At 36.9% G+C, this 19373-nt stretch overlaps 1 protein-coding gene across 1 annotated transcript in view; it reads left to right on the top strand.

Annotated features, from left to right (window-relative positions):
• The window catches only part of TMEM117 (transmembrane protein 117), a 126584-nt gene that overhangs the window by 43719 nt on the left and 63492 nt on the right, over window positions 1–19373 (top strand). The window contains exon 2 of the mRNA XM_009868301.1: window positions 1599–1696. Coding sequence (XP_009866603.1) covers window positions 1599–1696 — 98 coding nt within the window. The remainder of the gene's footprint in view (window positions 1–1598; window positions 1697–19373) is intronic.

The following is a 19373-nucleotide window of genomic DNA, read 5'->3' as shown; positions in this document are numbered from 1 at the left end:
CCCTACATAAAACTAGTAAAGATGGTATTTTGGAATGTTAAGTGGTTCTATCTTCAGGCTAGTCTGAACGGAATCATAAAATCTTAGAATGTGTCTTTCTATTTATTTAACATACTCGTTATCCGTTGGACCCTGTCCTTCAGGCTCATATGCTGAGCACCTTTAATCCCAAATGGACTTGAAATCAAAATTTAGAAGTTTAATATGTGGTATTAATTTAATCCTGGGTCATGTTCTTTTTGATAAACATTGTTTATGTAGCTGATTGAAAGTGGTAGCTCACACTCTGGATGGTAAACTGGATTTTAAAAAGTATATATCAAAATGTATGTAGTGGAAAATAAACCCAAGAAATCTCTACTTCAGTTTGAAGTAATTTCCTTCTGAAATTTTACTAAGTTATTTTCAGTCTAATCAAAACAGATAGTAATTTTCCACTGTGTATTTTTTTTTACTTATCTGTATTTTGAAGCAGATGCACACCCCTATTTCCTTTATGTCTTCAATTATTTTTTTAATCTTTATATATGGATAGGTTTTCCACTCTTCTGGATCATTTGCACAATGGAATTAATGAGTTTACTGTAATGTGATTTTCAGTACAGTTAACTTGAAGTAAATGGATATGAAAACACAGCTTCCCAAAGGTGCAAACGCCTGAGGGGTATTCACCTCCGTCGTTCAGCTGCAAGTCATTTTTAATACTTCTGTGTTCCACCCAGAAGTAGTGCATATGAGCCTCTGGACAGTGAAACAGATGGTCTCTTTAGATAGGAATTATGAAAATGAGAATAAATATTTCATACTTTTTAAATTTTGTGCAAGTTTTAAGGGATTTTCCTGTCTCTAGTCCCAAGTGTGTTTTTCTTACTGATACCAAGAAGCAAGAGGAGATTATAAATGGCCTATAGTGCTTAATTCACAGGCTTGCATTCCCTGGTTGCTGTTCTGATTTCCAGAGTGGAAATTCTGCTGATGCTGCTCTCAGTGAACTGGGTCCTCTCTCCCAGGCTGAAAACTTTGTAGCCATAGGGGAACATAGCTTATGTACTGTAGCTTGCTGTAACTTTTAGACTAGTTCCTCTTCTCTTTCCATCTTTGGATCTCTGCAGGTGGACTTGTTTCTCAAGGAGTTGTGGGCACTTCTAGGGGCAGCGTATGTGGCCAATATACTTTATCTTTATTGTGAACAACACTAGAAATACCATTAACGCCCTCAAAGAGTGTTGGTGAATGGTTTGATGTCCAATTGGAGACCAGTGACAAGTGGTGTTCCTCAGGGATCGGTATTGGTCAGTATTGGGACCAGTGTTGTTTAACACCTTTGTTGATGACACAAACAGTGGGATCGAGTGCACCCTCAGCAAGTTTGACGATGACACCAAGCTGTGTGGTGCGGTCAACATGCTGGAGGGAAGGGATGCTATCCAGAGGGACCTGGACAAGCTGGGGAAGTGGGCTTGTGTGAACCTCATGAGAACTGAAACAGTCATGTCATAAATAAAAGAAAGTGTTTATAAGGTTCATGTTAGTACTTTCTTTTGTGACACTACTTTAACTATGTATTATTTGTTTTATTTGTTTTATTTGACCTGTAGGTCACTGATATGATGCTTCAGGACAAACCCTACCCAGACTGGGGAAAGTCTGCCAGAGCATTCTGGAAGAAAGGCAACATTAGGATCATTTTATTCTGGTAGGAAAACAGTAGAACTGAATTGTTGTAAATGAATCTTTTATGGAGCATCCAAACCCATATCTTGTAATTGTGGTAGTAAGAAATATATGGTTGTATATATATATATATATGTATGTATGTATATGTATGTGTGTGTATATATATAAACATAGATATATGTGTATAGATGTGTATATATATGTGTATATGTATTTACACACACATATATACACAAGTGTATATGTATGTATATATGTATATGTATATATAAAAATATATGGTTGGAAAAAATGAAACTTGGTCTAACAAAAAATTAAACATTACAAAAACTGTACATGAGTGAAAAATTCCTAATCAAAGCAGTTGGTGTAAAAGCGCAATTTTTACAGTTATTTATATTTCTTCTTTTATTATATCTTTGATGCTGTTTATTAGTGAGTTGCAAAATTTTTTACTATATTTAATAATATTTACATTTCCCATTGTCAGTCCTTGTAATTAAGGATAGTAGATATGTAGTGTCCTTTTGTGGCCTTTAAATTAATTACAGCAATTCTTTGAATTAACACATGAATGGAATTTCAAATAGTGAGTCAGCCTCAGATTATTAAGAAAAATAATTAGAAATCAATAGGAAAAAATGCAAGAGATAAGTGTTTATTTGACCCCAAATATAGCCTGTTCCAGGTAAACTACAACTTAAAACAGAAAACAAATTGTGGCAGGAAAAATTGAAGATGGAAAACGTATAATTTAAGAGACCACTTGAAGAATTTATAGCTGAAGATGAAAGAAACTGCAGTGATCTTTTTCAACTGCATCAGAAGCAGAAAACCTCATGAAAATATCAGCAGACCTGCTACTTTTTAAAGACTTTCGGAAGGAATTATAACAGAGAAATTGAAAGATTTACAAGGATTCTGCTACAGAAAATGCAATGAAATATCTATACTTTCGAAGTCATAAAAATGATATACTGCATTAAATTGAGTCAGTTAAGGGAAATAATAATTTAAGAACTAAAGAGAAAACAATCGGATAGTTAATTGGCTACAAAATTTATAAGGAACCGAAGGGGCTGAGCTGATGCAAATTTTAATTACCTGCCTGCTGAAAAACTGAGTGATAAAATTTGTTGCTTTTTTTTTTTCAACAAACTAGAATTATCCTGCTGGCTTGTAAATCTGAGTTCGGTATTAGCTAAACAGATTTAATACATCATCAATAATAGAATTATGAACAAAATTCTAGATTAAATTTTGCTGAAAGAAGTCAGAGTATCTTTGCTGAAAGAAAACCCTCTGTGATCCGTTAGAACTCTTTGAACATGTCATGAAAATAATAGATGAGAAAGGAATGCTTGATCTAATTTATTTGGACTTACAAAAGGCTTTTGACAAAGTTCTTTACTGAAGGCAATTAAGAAAACTAGTAAGCCCCGTGGAGTGTGCTGAACGTTTAGGAATCATCTCAGAAATGTGCAATGAAAGATATAAATAAAACAATAATTTTCTGCTACATTGACAAGATAGGGATGTCTCATTATTTAATGGTAGAAGTAGTATTCATGTTTTGTCTACATCATATATATTAGTGACATGACAGAATTTAAAGATTAAGTGAATAATTTAACACATGCTAGCATGGAAGAGGGATCTTAGGTAGGTGGAAAAAGTAACATGATTGAATTGTTTGAATTAGGGGGGAAGGGGCTCACACAACTCCTTGCCATCCTTGAAGGATGTGCAGAGCAAGATTCTGTTTCAGTGTGCTGGGATGGGCAAAAAGGTGAAGCAGAAAAATACAAAATTGCACAGATAGGTACCATGTGGGCTAGCAATGATTGCAGTGTCATTTGGTTAAGTCAGCGAAAAGCTCTGCCTGGAACATCATTGATTTTTTTTACCCTTGTCTGAAGAATAGCCTTGTCTGAAAGACTGGAAAGGAGATTACTTAAGAGTCAAGAAAAAACTTAATTACACAAAAAGGTTGGAAGAATGGAGAAAATGGTTAAAAGCAAGATGACGTGATAGGGAGTTTTCAAATTTGCATGCCAGACAGGGAGAAAAATAAGACACTATTAAAAGCACTTCAATATGGTTGCGAGACATGTTTTGACTTCTTGCAGTCTGAAATACTATAACTCTGTATTTTCTTTCAAATAATATTCACATTAACAAATCTTACCAAAAGTTTAAAATGGAGATAAAGTAAAAAATGATGGTTCTTTTTATGCATGATTCTCATACTAAAGAGTATGCTTAATGGGGATTTCAAAACCTAAAGTGTAGCATAAATGCTTTTATTTTTAGCTTCAAGCAGTGAAACAGAGTAACCCTGGGAAGCCATCTACATTCTGTAGAGATATTATTTAGATAGTGCACATTAGATATCAGTAAAAGCAGACTTTTTTTTCCCCCTAATAGCTAGGAAAAGTAGCGGAGGAAGTTAGGGTATTGATAATGTTATGCATGATAATGTGGAATATTTGTATTTCATTTATTGTTGTTTAAGTGGTATTATGTAAGCAGCCTCATTTCTGAAATAACCTGAATGAAACATCCTCAATAGTATGTCCTACACAGATACTGGTATGCCAAAATGCATTTATTCAGGACATTTCCTAGTGGCACACCTGTTTAGCAGAGATAGTGTAAAACAGTGCACTGTATTTTAATTATTCCAAATATGGTGTGATGTGATGCACAGTTTGAAGTGTTTAATGAAATTATAATTTTAGGTATATACTGGACTTGTTTTTATGTTAACATCATTTTTTTTCCAGGTTTAATGTGTAAAATTAGAAAACGTCTAGAGATTAGAAATTAGCAAACATAACGGAGATAGATTGATTGTCATGGGGATGAAGGCACCATCCACTTGTTTCTATCACTTGATCGTGTGACTGCTTTGTGTTTCTCATTTGGAAATTTTTTCAGCTCTCCAGTGCAACTAATTAGCAGAGGTTTTGATTTAGCTTATCATCTCCTATTTTAAATTATTCCCTCAAAACATTGTCGGTGACTGGTTGTTGGTTGCTCCTGAGGATTCTGTCTGCCTTTTAAAGTGCCTTCACAATATAATTTTTCCACAAACTGCTCAGCTAGCTCAAAAATATCCATTTGCTACTTGCCTTTGTCTAGCCCACCACTAAGGAGTATATTGAAATGCCTTTTTTTTTTTTTTGCAGTAAGGGTTTTTTGTGTTTTTTTTTATAGAAAGATTCCCACTTTTGTCGTTTCCAGCTGTACTTGTGGCTAATTCCACCATCCAGAGGCGCATTGCATAATGCTGTTAAAGTCCGTGTTACTGTACTTGTGGCTAATTCCACCATCCAGAGGTGCATTGCATAATGCTGTTGAAGTCCGTGTTGTGTTGCAGAGGGATGCGATACAAATGCAAACACACTTCCTTACAGATTTAAGGAAGCAGGTTGTCAAAATGGCTTTTATAAAGCAATGAAGAATCTGGAACCCTGGTGGAGTTACTGGGGTACTGCAGACATGTTTGTGGGTTATGAAGGAGATACCTGCAGGGACTCACATATCCTCAACACCTGGCAGCCAGATGAGGCTGTGGTGGAACAACAAGTTGTCTCCAGTGCTGTGTGGTTACCAGCACTCCTGCAAAGTTATAAGCATGAATTGAAATTGGCTAATTTATATTTTTCAGGGGATATGTTGATAATTTTGCTGGTTTCGGAGAGACAAATTATTTATGATGCAAGGGGATTGACATTTGAAAGAAGCAACAAGCAAAAATGACTGCTAAACTAAGCCAAATAAAGATCTTGGACAAGAGTGATGACAAGCCAATAGCAGTAGCTAGTGATAAGTTAAATAAATAGGACAATATAGAACAGTAGTTACTTTTACTGTTGAATGTTAAAGGAGTCAGAGAGAGAAGTACAATGGGAGAAGATTAAATATTTTGCAAATAATTTTTTATTCCTCTGGAACATGGACTAAGTCCAACCTACACTGAAGGCCTCTTTTTATAAGGATTTTTCAGTAAGGAAACCAGTTGTTAAAACAGAGGAAAGACAATAAATATATTAAAAATGAACTACAAATGGAAGAGAATAATGTTAAGAGAGTTCATGAAAAATTACTTAAAACTAATTTAGTAAATTTAGGGGGTATCGATTTTTATAGTATTACAGTATTGCCAAGGGTTAGGGCTGGAACAGCCACTAAATGACTGACATGCTCTTTATTAACCCCTCTCCCTCCCTAAAGGGGAAGGGAAATGGAATAAGACATAGAAATTTACAGATTGGAAAAGAAAACTAAAGCACCTTTAATAAAACAATAATGATACCAATAAGAAAATAATGAAATATATAAAACCCGATCTGATGGCAATCATCACTGATGCTGCAGAGCAGGTGGATACTGGGGAAGTCCCAGATCAGACTCAGCAGCACTTGAGAATCATATTCAGGAGCTGGATTCAGGAATTCATGGATTGAGATCGAGGGCAGAAGAACAGACGCAGTCCTCTTTGCACACCAGCCATTGATGAAGAGGGTTTAACCCTGAATACGATGTACATGGAACGGAATACTTCGTTAGTTCTGTGTACTTTTTGTGATGTTATCTCTTCTGGTAGCAGGTATAGTCTGCAAAAATATGCTGTTAATTTCAGAAAGTGCAGCCTCTTAGAAGAGACTGAGCTGGAAAGTAAAATCACTGGACTGGTTGTGGTTTAGCTCAAGCCAGGGTGAGTATTTATAGTATTTTTCCAAGTGAACAAGCCATCCAGTATTGACCTTTCTTGATGGTTACACCAAGGTTTGCTGAGAGCATTACACTCTTACACATCTGCACAGGAGTGAACCCCTCACAAGCATTACATAGACGTGGTGGTGTTAAAGGCAGCACACACTGATGCCACAGTATGTGCTCGGGTTATACAGTCATCACAGGACCTGAGCACTCTTTCTTGACAACTGTTCCAATACTAATTGTCCTCAAAACTTCCCTAAAAAAGAGGTGATGAGGGGGGAGTGGGATTACAGTAAACAAGACATGAAGTGTTCTTCTCTTGAACTTTTAGCTATAGGGAAAAACAGAACACCAACAAGAGGAAAGGAGTTTGCTGGAAGAGAGGAAAAGAGCTGCTGAGGTCTGTCTAACCAGGGAAGAGAAAATTGATATTCAGAGGTAGATTATCTGAATGAGGGAGTGTAGAGATAACAGTGGATTGTGCAGCTGAATATTGATTGCAGGCAGGGTGACAGAATAATATATACAAGCTGACCGTTTGAATATGCAAGCAGCAGACTGGAATCCATTTCCATGGTGTCCCTGGCTAGACATTCATTGTACTTGTACACAATGATCAGTCTTCATCGATGCAATAATGTGTCTTTGACACAGGACTCAGTCTAAAATAATTCAAAGCACATACCAACATGGAGAAAAAAAGAAGTTATGCAGAGAATTGCAAGTTTGTGATTCCCTACGTTTGCTCTGTTCAGCCTTGCAAACCAAAAATCTTCTTTTTGTATGTGTTTCCATAAGGTCTCTCTAGCTTTCTTTAATAAAAAATAAATCTGCACATGCTCAAAAGTGTATGTTAGTAATCACAGTGCTTTGATTCAGCAAGTTAGTAATATAGGTTTAAAAGCTTTTATTCAAATTAATTGTTCAGATCTGCTGCAGAGTACTAAATCATGTACATATGTTTAGAAAGGATTATGTTAAACATGGGTTTGTGTAGGATTCTTAATTGGACAATATTTTTTACCCTGGAAGTGGAGGAAGCTTGCTTATGAGATAGATAGCCATGTCTCCCACATAGAAATAAAATAGTTTAAGAGATTTTCTGGTTTGCACTCATTGGAGTGTTTCCTTTGATAATTTCTGTTTCCATATTCTATGTTTTCACAGTGAAGATGATAAATGCATATTGGACAATTATGTACTTTTCACATACATGAGTTTAGTTCATACATTTGTTTCAAAAGACAGCTTCTTAAAACATCCATTCTTTTCATTATAGGCTGAACTGAGAGAAACTGGCTAGACATTATAGCTTTGTAAACTTAAATTGTATACTAACTCAAACAAAAGAAACCCTTCATTTAGTTTGAGTAAAGGTTTTTGTTTTGCAGGCCCACAAATACAATTGCATGAAACAACAAAATAATTATATCGATAATATACATGCGTAAAGATACATTATTCTTTCCCTATTTTTAAGTCCATCTGTTATTTTTTTCATATTTAAGTAATTTTTCTTGTGATAAGCTACTGACTACTGAATGGAAACCTAAAATCATCTAGAAGGTAAGGCAGATTTCCTGGCAAATAGTATAAATAGTATAGAAGAACATTAAAATATTTGACAATGTTATTGCTGTAAGGAAATCTTTTATTCTTAAGCTATGAAACAAAGTCAATAACTTGATTTTGGGTAAGCAAGAAAACAAATATGTTCCTTACTATTTCCTTTTCATCTCAATGCAAAATACTCACTAGTGTCTCCACAGAGGATTTATATTGAATGGTCTGACTACTATTCTGGGCAGACATTGTTAAATATATTCTGAGATGATAAAACTGTCCATCAACAGTCATTGTTACATTTAGTCTGGCAGTCAAGAAGTATGATTACCATTTGTCAAGAGATGACTAACGTGTTTCTGATAACATTTGTTTGATTTCTGTGCTGGTTATTATTGGTAAAGTATGCGATAAGGTTACAATTGGTTAACATGAGAAAATGTTGAAAATAAGTCATCATAATCCAGACCACTGGACTTTCTTTCCTAAAAATGGTAGTTGTTTAAGGTTTCTACCTATTTTTAGTTTTCATTTAACTATCCTATAATATATTTGACAATATTTTATATATAAGAAAATATTGTACTAAAATACTCACACAAGTTTTTTGTTCAAACCTGCATTTGACCCTGTACAAACTCTGGTTCACGTCTTAAGGAATACTTTTCCATTTTGATAGCAAAGTGCTTTTACAGTGTCCAGAATGGACGAGGATCAGTGGTGAAGACTCACCAGATTGACAAAAACATGAGTTGAGCCTATTTTTGGGATCTCATTCTCTGATGCCTTCCCCTCACTCCTTGGTGCCTGAAGACCACAGTATCAGTAATTCAGGGTTCCTCCATCAATCTGCTCTCCCCAGAGAACATTATTCAGTCTTCTCCTAAGATGCTCCTGCCTCTCCACTGATTTCCAGAACAAGCAATCCCTCCAGTCCCCGTTCTTCTTCTCCCTCCCTCCAGCACAGCAATAGCCCAAAATGCTGTCAGTGGGTGCAGAAGCAATAGGTAAAGGGCATGGCAGACCTCGGGCTTTCAGCTCTGGGGTGGTTGGCTTCTAAGATACCATTTGCTGCTCTCATGTCACAGCCTGTCTCAAGTGTTCCCTGGCTTTTCTTGGAAAAGCCAAGGAGATAGAAGCATCTTGAGAAATGCTGTCAGTCCACAGTGCACCCATGGGGCACCACATGGAGCATGTTGTTCATGGACTAGTAATGCACTGCATGAGAGGTAGATGCTTTGCGTGACATTACTTATATATGAGCAGAGAGAGTGTACCCATGTGTGAGGGAGTGTGTGTGAAAGTCTTCCCCATCTGTCTCGCCTATCAGGGAAGAAATTCATATCTAGCCTGCGCCAGTCTATATTTGGAAAGGCCGTATCATGCATTTCCCCCCTCTCTATTCATGATAGAAAGACTAGTGAGACCAATCATTCCTCATCTCATTTTTCTTCTCAGAAGGAAAAGCATTTGATGGAGACAAAATCAAGTTTATGGAGCTCTGAGATCTCAGATTCAAAAAATACTATAATTGTGAGATCACTTCAATGTGAAGATTTGGTTTATTATTTGCCGTGTTCAAGTTACATAAAGTGGTTTTATCCTTTTCCTTTTTTGCTAATGGAGACTCATACAGGTCAAAAATAAATATTGTTTCTTAGTTATATTTGCATCAGTAAGGGAAGGGTTGGGGGAGAGGGCAAGTGAGTGTAGCATGGCAGCTTTCCTCTTGTATAAGGTAGGACACATGCGTGCACGTGAGAGCAGCCCTGAAGAAAAGGACTTGGGGATATTGGTGGACGAGAAGCTCAACATGAGCCATCAGTAGGCACTCGCAGCCCAGAAAGCCAATCGTGTCCTGGGCTGCATCACGAGGTGCTTGGCCAGCAGGTCGAGGGAGGTGATTCTCCCCATATACACCACTCTTGTGAGACCCCACCTGGAGTACTGCGTCCAGTTCTGGAGGCCACAGCACAAGAAAGATATGGACCTGCTGGAACATGTCCAGAGAAGGGCCACGCAGATGATCAGAGGGCTGGAGCACCTCTCCTATGAAGACAGACTGAGAGAGTTGGAGCTGTTCAGTCTGGAGAAAAGAAGGCTCCAAGGAGACCTTATTGTGACCTTCCAGTATCTCAAGGGGGCCTACAAGAAAGCTGGTGAGGGGCTTTTTAGGGGGTCGAATAGTGATAGGACTAGGGGGAATGGATCAAAGCTAGAGATGGATCGGTTTAGGCTGGACGTTAGGAAGAAGTTCTTCCCCATGAGGGTTGTGAGACACTGGAACAGGTTGCCCAGAGAGGTGGTGGAAGCCCCATCCCTGGAAGTTTTTAAGGCCAGGCTGGATGGGGCTCTGGGCAACCTGGTCTAGTGGGGGATGTCCCTGCCCATGGCAGGGGGGTTGGAACTAGATGATCTTTAAGGTCCCTTCCAATCCTGACAGTTCTATGATTCTATGACTCTGTCACATCCACATGCACACACACACACAACCACACCTGAGACAGCAAGAGAGGGGGGCACGGGAGCTCCTCGCACCCCTGCACAAATAACATTTCCCTGGTGAGTTCTAATGTGGAAGCATTTAATAAAAAAAGGATAGTTATGCTGAAGAAAGGAACGACTCATCCGTTAGCTACAGTGGGACTTCATGTTGAGCACATGGACTTGAGTTTCACCATTGATTTGGCTTTAAATTATTTGAACTGCCATAGTGCATATGTATTTTATAACATATTTTTTCAGTTCCCTAGCCTGTTTAAGTTTTTTGAATTATATTTGTTATCTACTTGCAATTCAATAGCTGATAGCCTGATAGGTAAAAAAGGCTGTTTTATTCCTACATAATTGCTGGATCCCTAAATATAGCCCCTATAATTGGATGGATATGGCAACCCATCTTCACCTCTTTTTAAAAGTACATTTTATTCTATCTCTGATAGTTAGCAAGAGGTGTATCATGCACAATTACTAAAAATATTTTATCCAATGTGAAGCTTTAATAAAACTTCTTAAAGTGCAGTGTCTGCAATGTTTCAGTAATAACAGTACTTCCAAATGAAAATACTTTCACAAAATCGTATTCTATGTCAAAAACTGAAAGCTTCAATTCTTAGATGAAAATTTTCCTTAGCAGGTTTCAAAAGTTCTTTTCTTTGCAATAGACGGCTGCAATCCTCAGTTCAGGCACAGGGCCAATGTAGAAGTGATGTTGCGGCAAGTCCTCTTTTAGCACCTTCTCTCTGCTCTGCACAGTTTTTGCTGAGCAGGAGACACCTCTGCCTCCACTCAGGCCCTATGGAAGATTTTCCAGGAGAAAAACAAAGTCACCAGTGTGGTTACATGCTCTGTTCTTCTTAAGTGCTTTCTCTTCCTTCCTCTTGCGTAGTATAGATACATTTGTTATTAGCAAAACTGTTTTTTTCTATCTTTAGCATTTACAGATAACCTAGGTCCACTCTAAAAGTAGGATGAGAATAGCTGTCAGATGTGGTCATGTAGGGAAAAAAAAAAGGCAGAAAAAAAGCGCTCAAATTTAAATTATAACATTATATAGTTGGATAATTGTGACAGCCAGTCCAAGACAAATGTTCCAAGTATTGCAATTATATCAGCATGTTCACTGTGGACTATTACACATACAGCAGAAGGATACATTTCAGATCATCAAGGTAGAAATTCACTGTCTTGCATGCTTGCTTCAGTGTGTAGAGGCCTGGCAAAATGTGGTCAGTTCAACTTGAACTCAGGTCTCTTTGAGGAAGTTTTAAAAAATCCATGACACAAAGATGTGCTGCATGGAGAAGATATAGCCTCAGCCAGTGGTTTTGTGCAAGGCATGCACTCTGAGAGTCCACAGTCCAAGGGAGATCAGAAAATGAGTGCTTCAGCTGCTTGTGCTCACAACTAGAGTTCATAGACTTTGTCATGGCTGGATTCCAAAAATCAGTTCAGTTTTGTAAAATAAATGTGAACATTAAAGCAATTAAATTATTTCCCTTCCTGGAATGCTGGAGTGCTTTTTTAAAATTGTATTTCTCCATAATGGCATATTTGAATTTGTGCCTTAGAATTTGCTGATGTACTTAACTGAACTCCTGACTCATCATCTTTCTCATATTCCCATGTTTCCCGTAAATATTGAGTATTTATACTTTCCAGACTGGAAAGCCTATAGAAATACACAAAACTACAAACTTTTTTGGTCATGGCAAATCCTGCAAGAAATGAAGATCAATCATATCAAGTGTTCTTTGGATTTCAGATCCATGTGAAGAGTAACTGGAAGCACTAACACAATGAGACTGTTCCACTGACATCTCAGTCTTCCACTGGTTTCAGGATGAGGTAGCAGTTGTTGTTCACTGAGCATCTGATTAAAAAAAAAAATTTATTCCTTTTGATTTCTTGATAGCTCTTGATGACAAGATTTCTGCTGTGTGTCCTGGGCATCAACAGAATTGTGCAAACAGAATTTAGCAAAACCCTCCACGATATCAACCTGTTCTGCTGGTACAAACAGGCAAAACATCAATAGAGTAATGATGGTTCCAGTAAAATCACAGCTCGAGATTCAAAGTGCTGCATAGGACTAGAATGTGGCTGTACTGATGCTGAGGTACTTTCTAACTCGTGATGCTTTAAAAAGAGCAGGAAAAAAAAGCTTGTTACATCCATAGTTAGTTATTTAGGGCTAAGAGAAAAATTATGAGACTCTGTATTTTGCAAAGACTGGACTTAAAGGTGAAGCAGGAAATTATTATTTAAGTGTTACCAGACTTCATCCCCTATCCCTTTTTGTCCCCTTGAAATTCTTACACCCCATGGCCACTACCGGAATAGAGCCATTTCAATAAAAAGGAAAACTTAATTAAAACTAGTGCTTCAGGATGTTCTTAACACATATGATTAATTACTCCTTGTAGAAAATCTTCATTTAGATATTAGGAGCATTTCTTTTGTTTCTTACTTACTTTTCTACTTCAGAAAAATCAGTAGGGATGTAAAATTATAACAATTTGCTGATAGCTACCTTAATCAAGTCATTCAACTTTAAAATACCTTCTTTAGGCTGGAGAACATAATGAGAATACTGTGGCTTTATTTTTATTTCAAATAATTGGATGTTGTCTGCCTGTAATCGTGACAGTAGAAAAATCAATGACTAAAACAAAGGGTAGATTGACAATAACATCACATCAAAGGTTGTTAACGAAAGATGCATGGCTCTTGCTTTCATAATGTATGTTTTGATACTTCAGAGTCTTTTCTGGATTAGCTTTTTCACAATGCAAAAAAATCATGTTAGCATTTAAGTCCATTCAAAACAGATGCCAGTTACATTTCAGACCATGCACAGTTGAGGTATTTGTCTAGTGGGAAGTTACCCTGATGAACATAATGAATTTGCTATACTGACTAGTCAAAGTCAAAAGATTGAGTAAACTGCGTAAAGAAAGATACTGTAGATACTAAATGTTTTCTGTCTTTTGCGATTCTTTGCCTACTGAAATGAATGACCTTCTATTTGAAGAAAAAAACACCTTGCGTGCAGTTTACTGTTGTTTGCTTTGTGTTATTGATGATGTTGGTATGTTGGTGAGCACAGTGCTCATGCAGACAAAGAGTAATTCTTTCTGGGTCTCAATGGAAAGGGCATCAGCCCTTCTTGTCTGTAATGGCTGAAGGGTAAGGCAAAGCCAGTGACAATAGTTGGGAAAAAATTTATTCAGCCTCAAGAAAGGCTCATATTTTTGGGAACTTTGTTACTCATGCTCTAGTTCACTTCCCCATTTCTTTTTTACACGCCCTACCAGAATCTAATAGTTCTGCCATAGAGTATTTTGAATTTAATTTCCTTAATTAAGGAATATCTTACCATTGGGAAGGTGGAGGACAAAGACCAAGAAATTATCAAAGTATTACCTTAGAATGGAGGAGTTTGTCATTCCAGTTTCATGACTTATCATGGCAGTTTTAATTTATTCAAAGATACGCTGAAAATAAAAAGATATTTCTTATTGCAGCTTTCTCCTGGTGCTGAAGAAATGTTCTCTTTGAGATTGTTTGACTGTGTTAGCTCAGGTGCAAGCTCCTGGGCTTTTCTGCTTTTTCATACACATCATGCGTGACGTGTAAAATTCACAGGGTACTTTTTTCTTTTACTTTTCTTCCCTGCTCGAGTTGCTTAGTTTTGTTTCATTTAGATGGATTGGTTAGAACTTCCATTTGAATTTATACGTAATTGTTGAAACCTTGGGTAGTGAAGCACCCTAAGGTGACCTTACTGTAAACTGAAATACGTAATAAATTTAAAACTTTTATTAAATTAATTTCTTTTAAACAACCACTTATGGCCATTGCTTCAAAACAAACAGCTATTAAAAATGCACGCATTTGGGCCCTCCATTGTGCAGCCCAAGTGCAAGTGAAATCTGCTCTAGGGAAGTTACTGTCTGGAATTCCTACTTCAAAAAGAAATGTGCCACAGAGTTCAGCTAAATGTCTCATCTACAAAGCATACTTGCTGCTCAGAAAAGTAGCGTGTCAGTAAAAAAAATGGCCCATGGCATATGCTCAGCTTCCAGTTGTTTGCGTGTTTTGATTTGACCTCATTATTATTAATGATTGGACTCAGTGATCTTAAAGGTCTTTTCCAACCTAAACAATTTTATGATTCTATGATTCTGTTGAATACTCAAGGCCCATTGGCATAGTGCAGGAAGCACAATTTTGGGGCAAGAAAATAGAGCGAAGCATTTTTTTCAATGACAGCAAACAAGCTGGAAATATCTTACTTGACTTTTAAATGATATGTTAAGTTGAAAGAGTTGTAACTTAGATAGAAACCAATCATGTTTTAATTGAATAAATTTCACATGGAGATTCTGGAGCAAGACAGCTCATGCAATGGCAGCGTCATCTTTAGTGTATTAGTTCTTAGGATGAAACTTCCGTCAAAGGCAGGCGTAGATTTCTTGTCTAAGCTTCTCTGCAGTGTACTATCACATGAAGTCTACCATACTCATGCTTCTAGACTTTCTAAATTAGGTATAATATGAATTTAAGTGTTCCCCAGGGATTCTTCCAATGTCATATACAAGCTTGACCAACCTGTATGGACCTCTGTTATAAGGAAGTGTATTATGAATGCAGCTGTTTTTCATTCAAACTGTGATACAACTGATTTACGTTTTAATTTCTTAAATACTAAGAGTTTAAGACTGTCCGTAGTTTTCAGGTTAACCCAGAAACCAAGCAGTGCTTGTGGATATCTTCAGCATTGTTTCCTCATGGTGGCTTACTTAAGATTTGAGCTGCACAGTTTAACCATACTCATCTTTCACAACTTGAACAGGGAAGATTTTGATTCACAGTAGAATAATTTATACTTTACAAGATTATATTGGTGCGAGTAAGACCTTAAAAACATTTAGCTTTTCCCCTTATGTGCAGCTGAATAGACAACATTATTTGAACTTCTTCAGTTTTATTTTTATGGAATGTAAAAAATGTATGCTTTCTCCCAAAGCAAATTAATTTACAAGATGCAGGCACAGGCAAAAACATCTGTTATGTGATAATAATATTTCAAAGAAAGACTGTGTTATGCTTCAAAAGGGCGGGGCTTTGTACTTAGAATTAAACTTCTGTTTAAAGTGTTGTTTCGCAGAGTTTTTCAACCCATTGTATCATTTCCAGGTCTTCCTACCTGAAATGTTTCTGTGAAGCAGTATTTTGGTGTTTTCAGTTGGAAGCACCACTTTCTTCTTGTGCCATAAGATATTTCAGTGACTACAATATATTTTGTCTGATTTCAAGAAGCATACACTCTCTTTTAATCTGTACAAAACCTCAATTAGTGTTCAGGTCAGTAAGTGGGAAGACATTTATGGAATCAATCATTTTGGGTTAAGGAGTACGCATACTGCAAGCGTACTAATGGAATGGAAATAATGCCTGGAACATCTCCAGAACAGTCACAGTCTCAATGGAGCCATTAAATATGTATGAAGAATATTTGCAGTGAAGTTCAAACACATCAGCCTGAGGCTTATATTTTTGGTTTAATTTATTCACAGGCTTTCTGCGTGCTGCTGCTTGATGATTGTCCTGTTTTTGGCAGGGATAGAGTTAATTTTCTTCCTAGTAACTGATACAGTGCTGTATTTTTTATTTGCTATAAGAAGAATGTTGATAACATGCTGATATTTCAGTTGTTGCTAAGTAGCACTTATCCTAAGTGAAGGATTTTTCAGGTTCACAAGAAGCTGGGACGGAGCATGGACAGGAGAGCTGACCCGAACTAGCCAAAGGGATATTCCACACCATGGGGCTGTCATACCCAGTACAAAAACTGGGGGGAAGTTGGCCAGGCTGGGCTGATTGCTGCTTGCAGACTGGCTGGGCATCAGTCAGTGGGTGGTGAGCAATTGCACTGTGCATTGCTTGTCTTTCTTGGGTTTTATTTCTCTCTTTTTTTTGTTGCCTTCCTTTTGACTACTATAATAATTAATAATAACAATAAACATTAATATTATTTCAGTCTGTAAACCGTTCTTAACTCATAAGTTTTACTTCTTTTTTTTTTTTTTCTGATTCTCCTCCCCATCCCACTCTGGGGGCATGAACAAGTGGCTGTGTGGTGTTCAGTTACCACCTAGGGTTAAACTACAACATCGTCCAAAAATACTTCTGCACACTACCTCCTGCATCATCCGTGTAGCCACTGACTGACAGATACCATGACAGTATTGCTATTTTTAATCACCATGTCAGGAGCAAGGAGTAGACTCTATAGGAGAAAAGTGCACTGTTTGTATTCAGGTTAACAGTTTTTATTCACTTATAGATTTAACATCATTCACAGTATGGGAAGTAGTTTTCAGAATTAATTCCAACACTGTTTGAGTATTTAGCAGAACTTCTTAGCCTGAATGTGCTGACGTTAATAGGTTTTCAAATCAGAGCATTGCATGATATGGCCTGTATTCCATATCCTCTTATTAGTGCTTTTATCCTTCATGAAAGAGATGCTTGTACTGTAGCTGGAGGCTGCTTTTTTATATCATCATGAATGCCAGAGCTTTTTTAAAAGTTAGTAGTTATATTTCCCGATAATTGCAAAATGTGTAAAAGAACACATGCTATTTTCAGAGTCAGTAGGTTTTTTTGCTCTCTCTAGTATTTTCAATAGTAAATAAAACCAAACTGTTTGGGGCTTTGCAAAGAGAGTTTGTTTGTTTTGATGGGTCTCAATTCTACAATTTGTCTCCGATCAGAGAGCACCAGCATATTAGCTGGTTCATCTCTTACCAATTCATACACTATGAGTAAGTTGAATTGTCATATAACCAAGCTTACAGCTATTGGCAAAGCAACAGCAAAGACAGCTTTTTAAAAGGACTACTGGTAATGTAATTACTTGTGGAAGATGCATGGATATCTCCCGTATGAAAACACCAGCATCTTAATATGTTCTTTAAGCAATAACATTAGCAGAATGAGAGCTTGTGTTCCTTTAACGGCATACACTACTTTAGGATAATGGCACAGTGAAGCAAAGACATTTATATAAAGTGAACGCTGAGCTAAAGCCAGAAACGTGCTTGTGTTTCTTTAACTAGTTTCAAGGCTATTATTGAAGCAAAACTTACTTTCTAGTGACACTGTAATTATTTTTTAACTGCAGTGGAGTTGCAAGGCCTCAAAGCTCCCAGTAGATTTTCTTCTCATCTGGGGAAAAATCTGTGTCTATCCATAATTAAATCTATGGCTGCTAGTAGTATCGATAATATTTATTTAAAAAAATGTGGTGTTAGTATAACCTCTACTACTAGAAATGCCAGTGAGATGTCGTGGAAGTGCCCTCAAATCATACCATTTTCTTAAGAAGCAGAATTAATTTAGGACCTTCAATTCCGCCCAGGGGAAGCAATCCCAGTGATGTTGCAAATATTAAAGAAACTTCTGTGCTTGCGAGCAGTTGTGGTCGATGGCTTTTGATATCCACTTTAATCATCAAGATGATTGACTTTTCCTAGTGAAAAAGAACATCTGCATAAGTATATTGAAATAAGCACCTGACCTTCATCTTTTTGAAATCGATGGTTAAAGCACAGTAGTCTTCAATGAAACTTTTAATACTCTTTTAGGTATTGACAGCTTTTTTTTACCAGTTCGTTGTAGTGGACACTTTCCTCTGCAGTATTTAATAAGCTCCATGGCATCCATACAAATAGATTTCTGAAGCATGCAATGACAGGTATGCTATTTGATTAGTTTAAACACTTTTTTTCTCACCTTTGTTAATATTTCCGTCTTGCACCTTCTGTATTTCTTTCTTCACCATGGTGGTTTGTGTCTTCTCATTGCTTAATAAGCAAAACTCTAGTGCTTGGTGTATGTTTCTCTGTGTTTTGGGTTTTTTTGTTTCCACTTCACTAGCCTTCTTTTTCCATTTATTTATTAGTTTTTCCATTGGCTTCTTGATTTTCTTAAAGCTTATTTTCTGATTTTGCGTAATAATAATATTCTTAAAATCTATATCCTTATGATTCTTATATCAGAAACCTGATTGGATTATTTCTTATGTTATGTGGGCAAATAATGTGGTTTTTTGAGTGTCACAAGTTGCATTCTTACCTTGTACAGTGCAGCATGCTAAACTAGAATGCGTTTTGTGACAGCAAGTTATGCCTCACAGTAGTAAGATGAAATTAACAGAGGAAGCTGACAGTAAGATCTAGGTATGTGTACTTGGTAAGTGATGTATAGGAGGAATGCTTCACCATTCCAGGAAAATAAGTCATAGCCAAAATATTTGTACGTTCACCATCTGAATTTTCTTTCCTATATTACTGGTTTAAGCATCTAAATATATACAAGTTTCCCTTGAATTTGACCTTCATGACATTTGTGGGGCTTGGAGTACTCCAGACAATTAGACCATTTAATTATAATTCTCTGGCTATGCATTTAGGATCCTAGCTTAAGACATAAGATAAAGTTGTATCATAAGGGCTTTCACGGGACCACGTGAAAATTTCACATATTTTGACTATCTGTCCATCTTGTTAAGTCATCTTAGTTATGTTCATTTTTGTGTTTTCTGATCAGTTTGGACATAGATACAGGTTAAACAATTTTAGGAGATATGATGCACTGCTTTTTAATGCCTTTATTCGATTTACCTTCTCAGTTTTGTCATTTTAGTCTTTAAGACCATTCATGCTCTTTGGATATCTGCAGTGAGGTGACGTGCAGTGATTGAGGTAATTCCCAGCACAATGACAACACCAGAGCTCCTGGGACTCAGAGGCAAATCTCTCACTTTATAAGCAGAAAGAGAAGGAAGATATTGTTACCTCATTTGCAAAGTCTGATTGTATGGACATGGTATAGAT

This window comes from Apaloderma vittatum, unplaced genomic scaffold, assembly GCF_000703405.1.
Source record: "Apaloderma vittatum isolate BGI_N311 unplaced genomic scaffold, ASM70340v1 scaffold9864, whole genome shotgun sequence".
Taxonomy (NCBI): domain Eukaryota; kingdom Metazoa; phylum Chordata; class Aves; order Trogoniformes; family Trogonidae; genus Apaloderma; species Apaloderma vittatum.
This window is presented reverse-complemented; position numbering and strand designations above follow the sequence as displayed.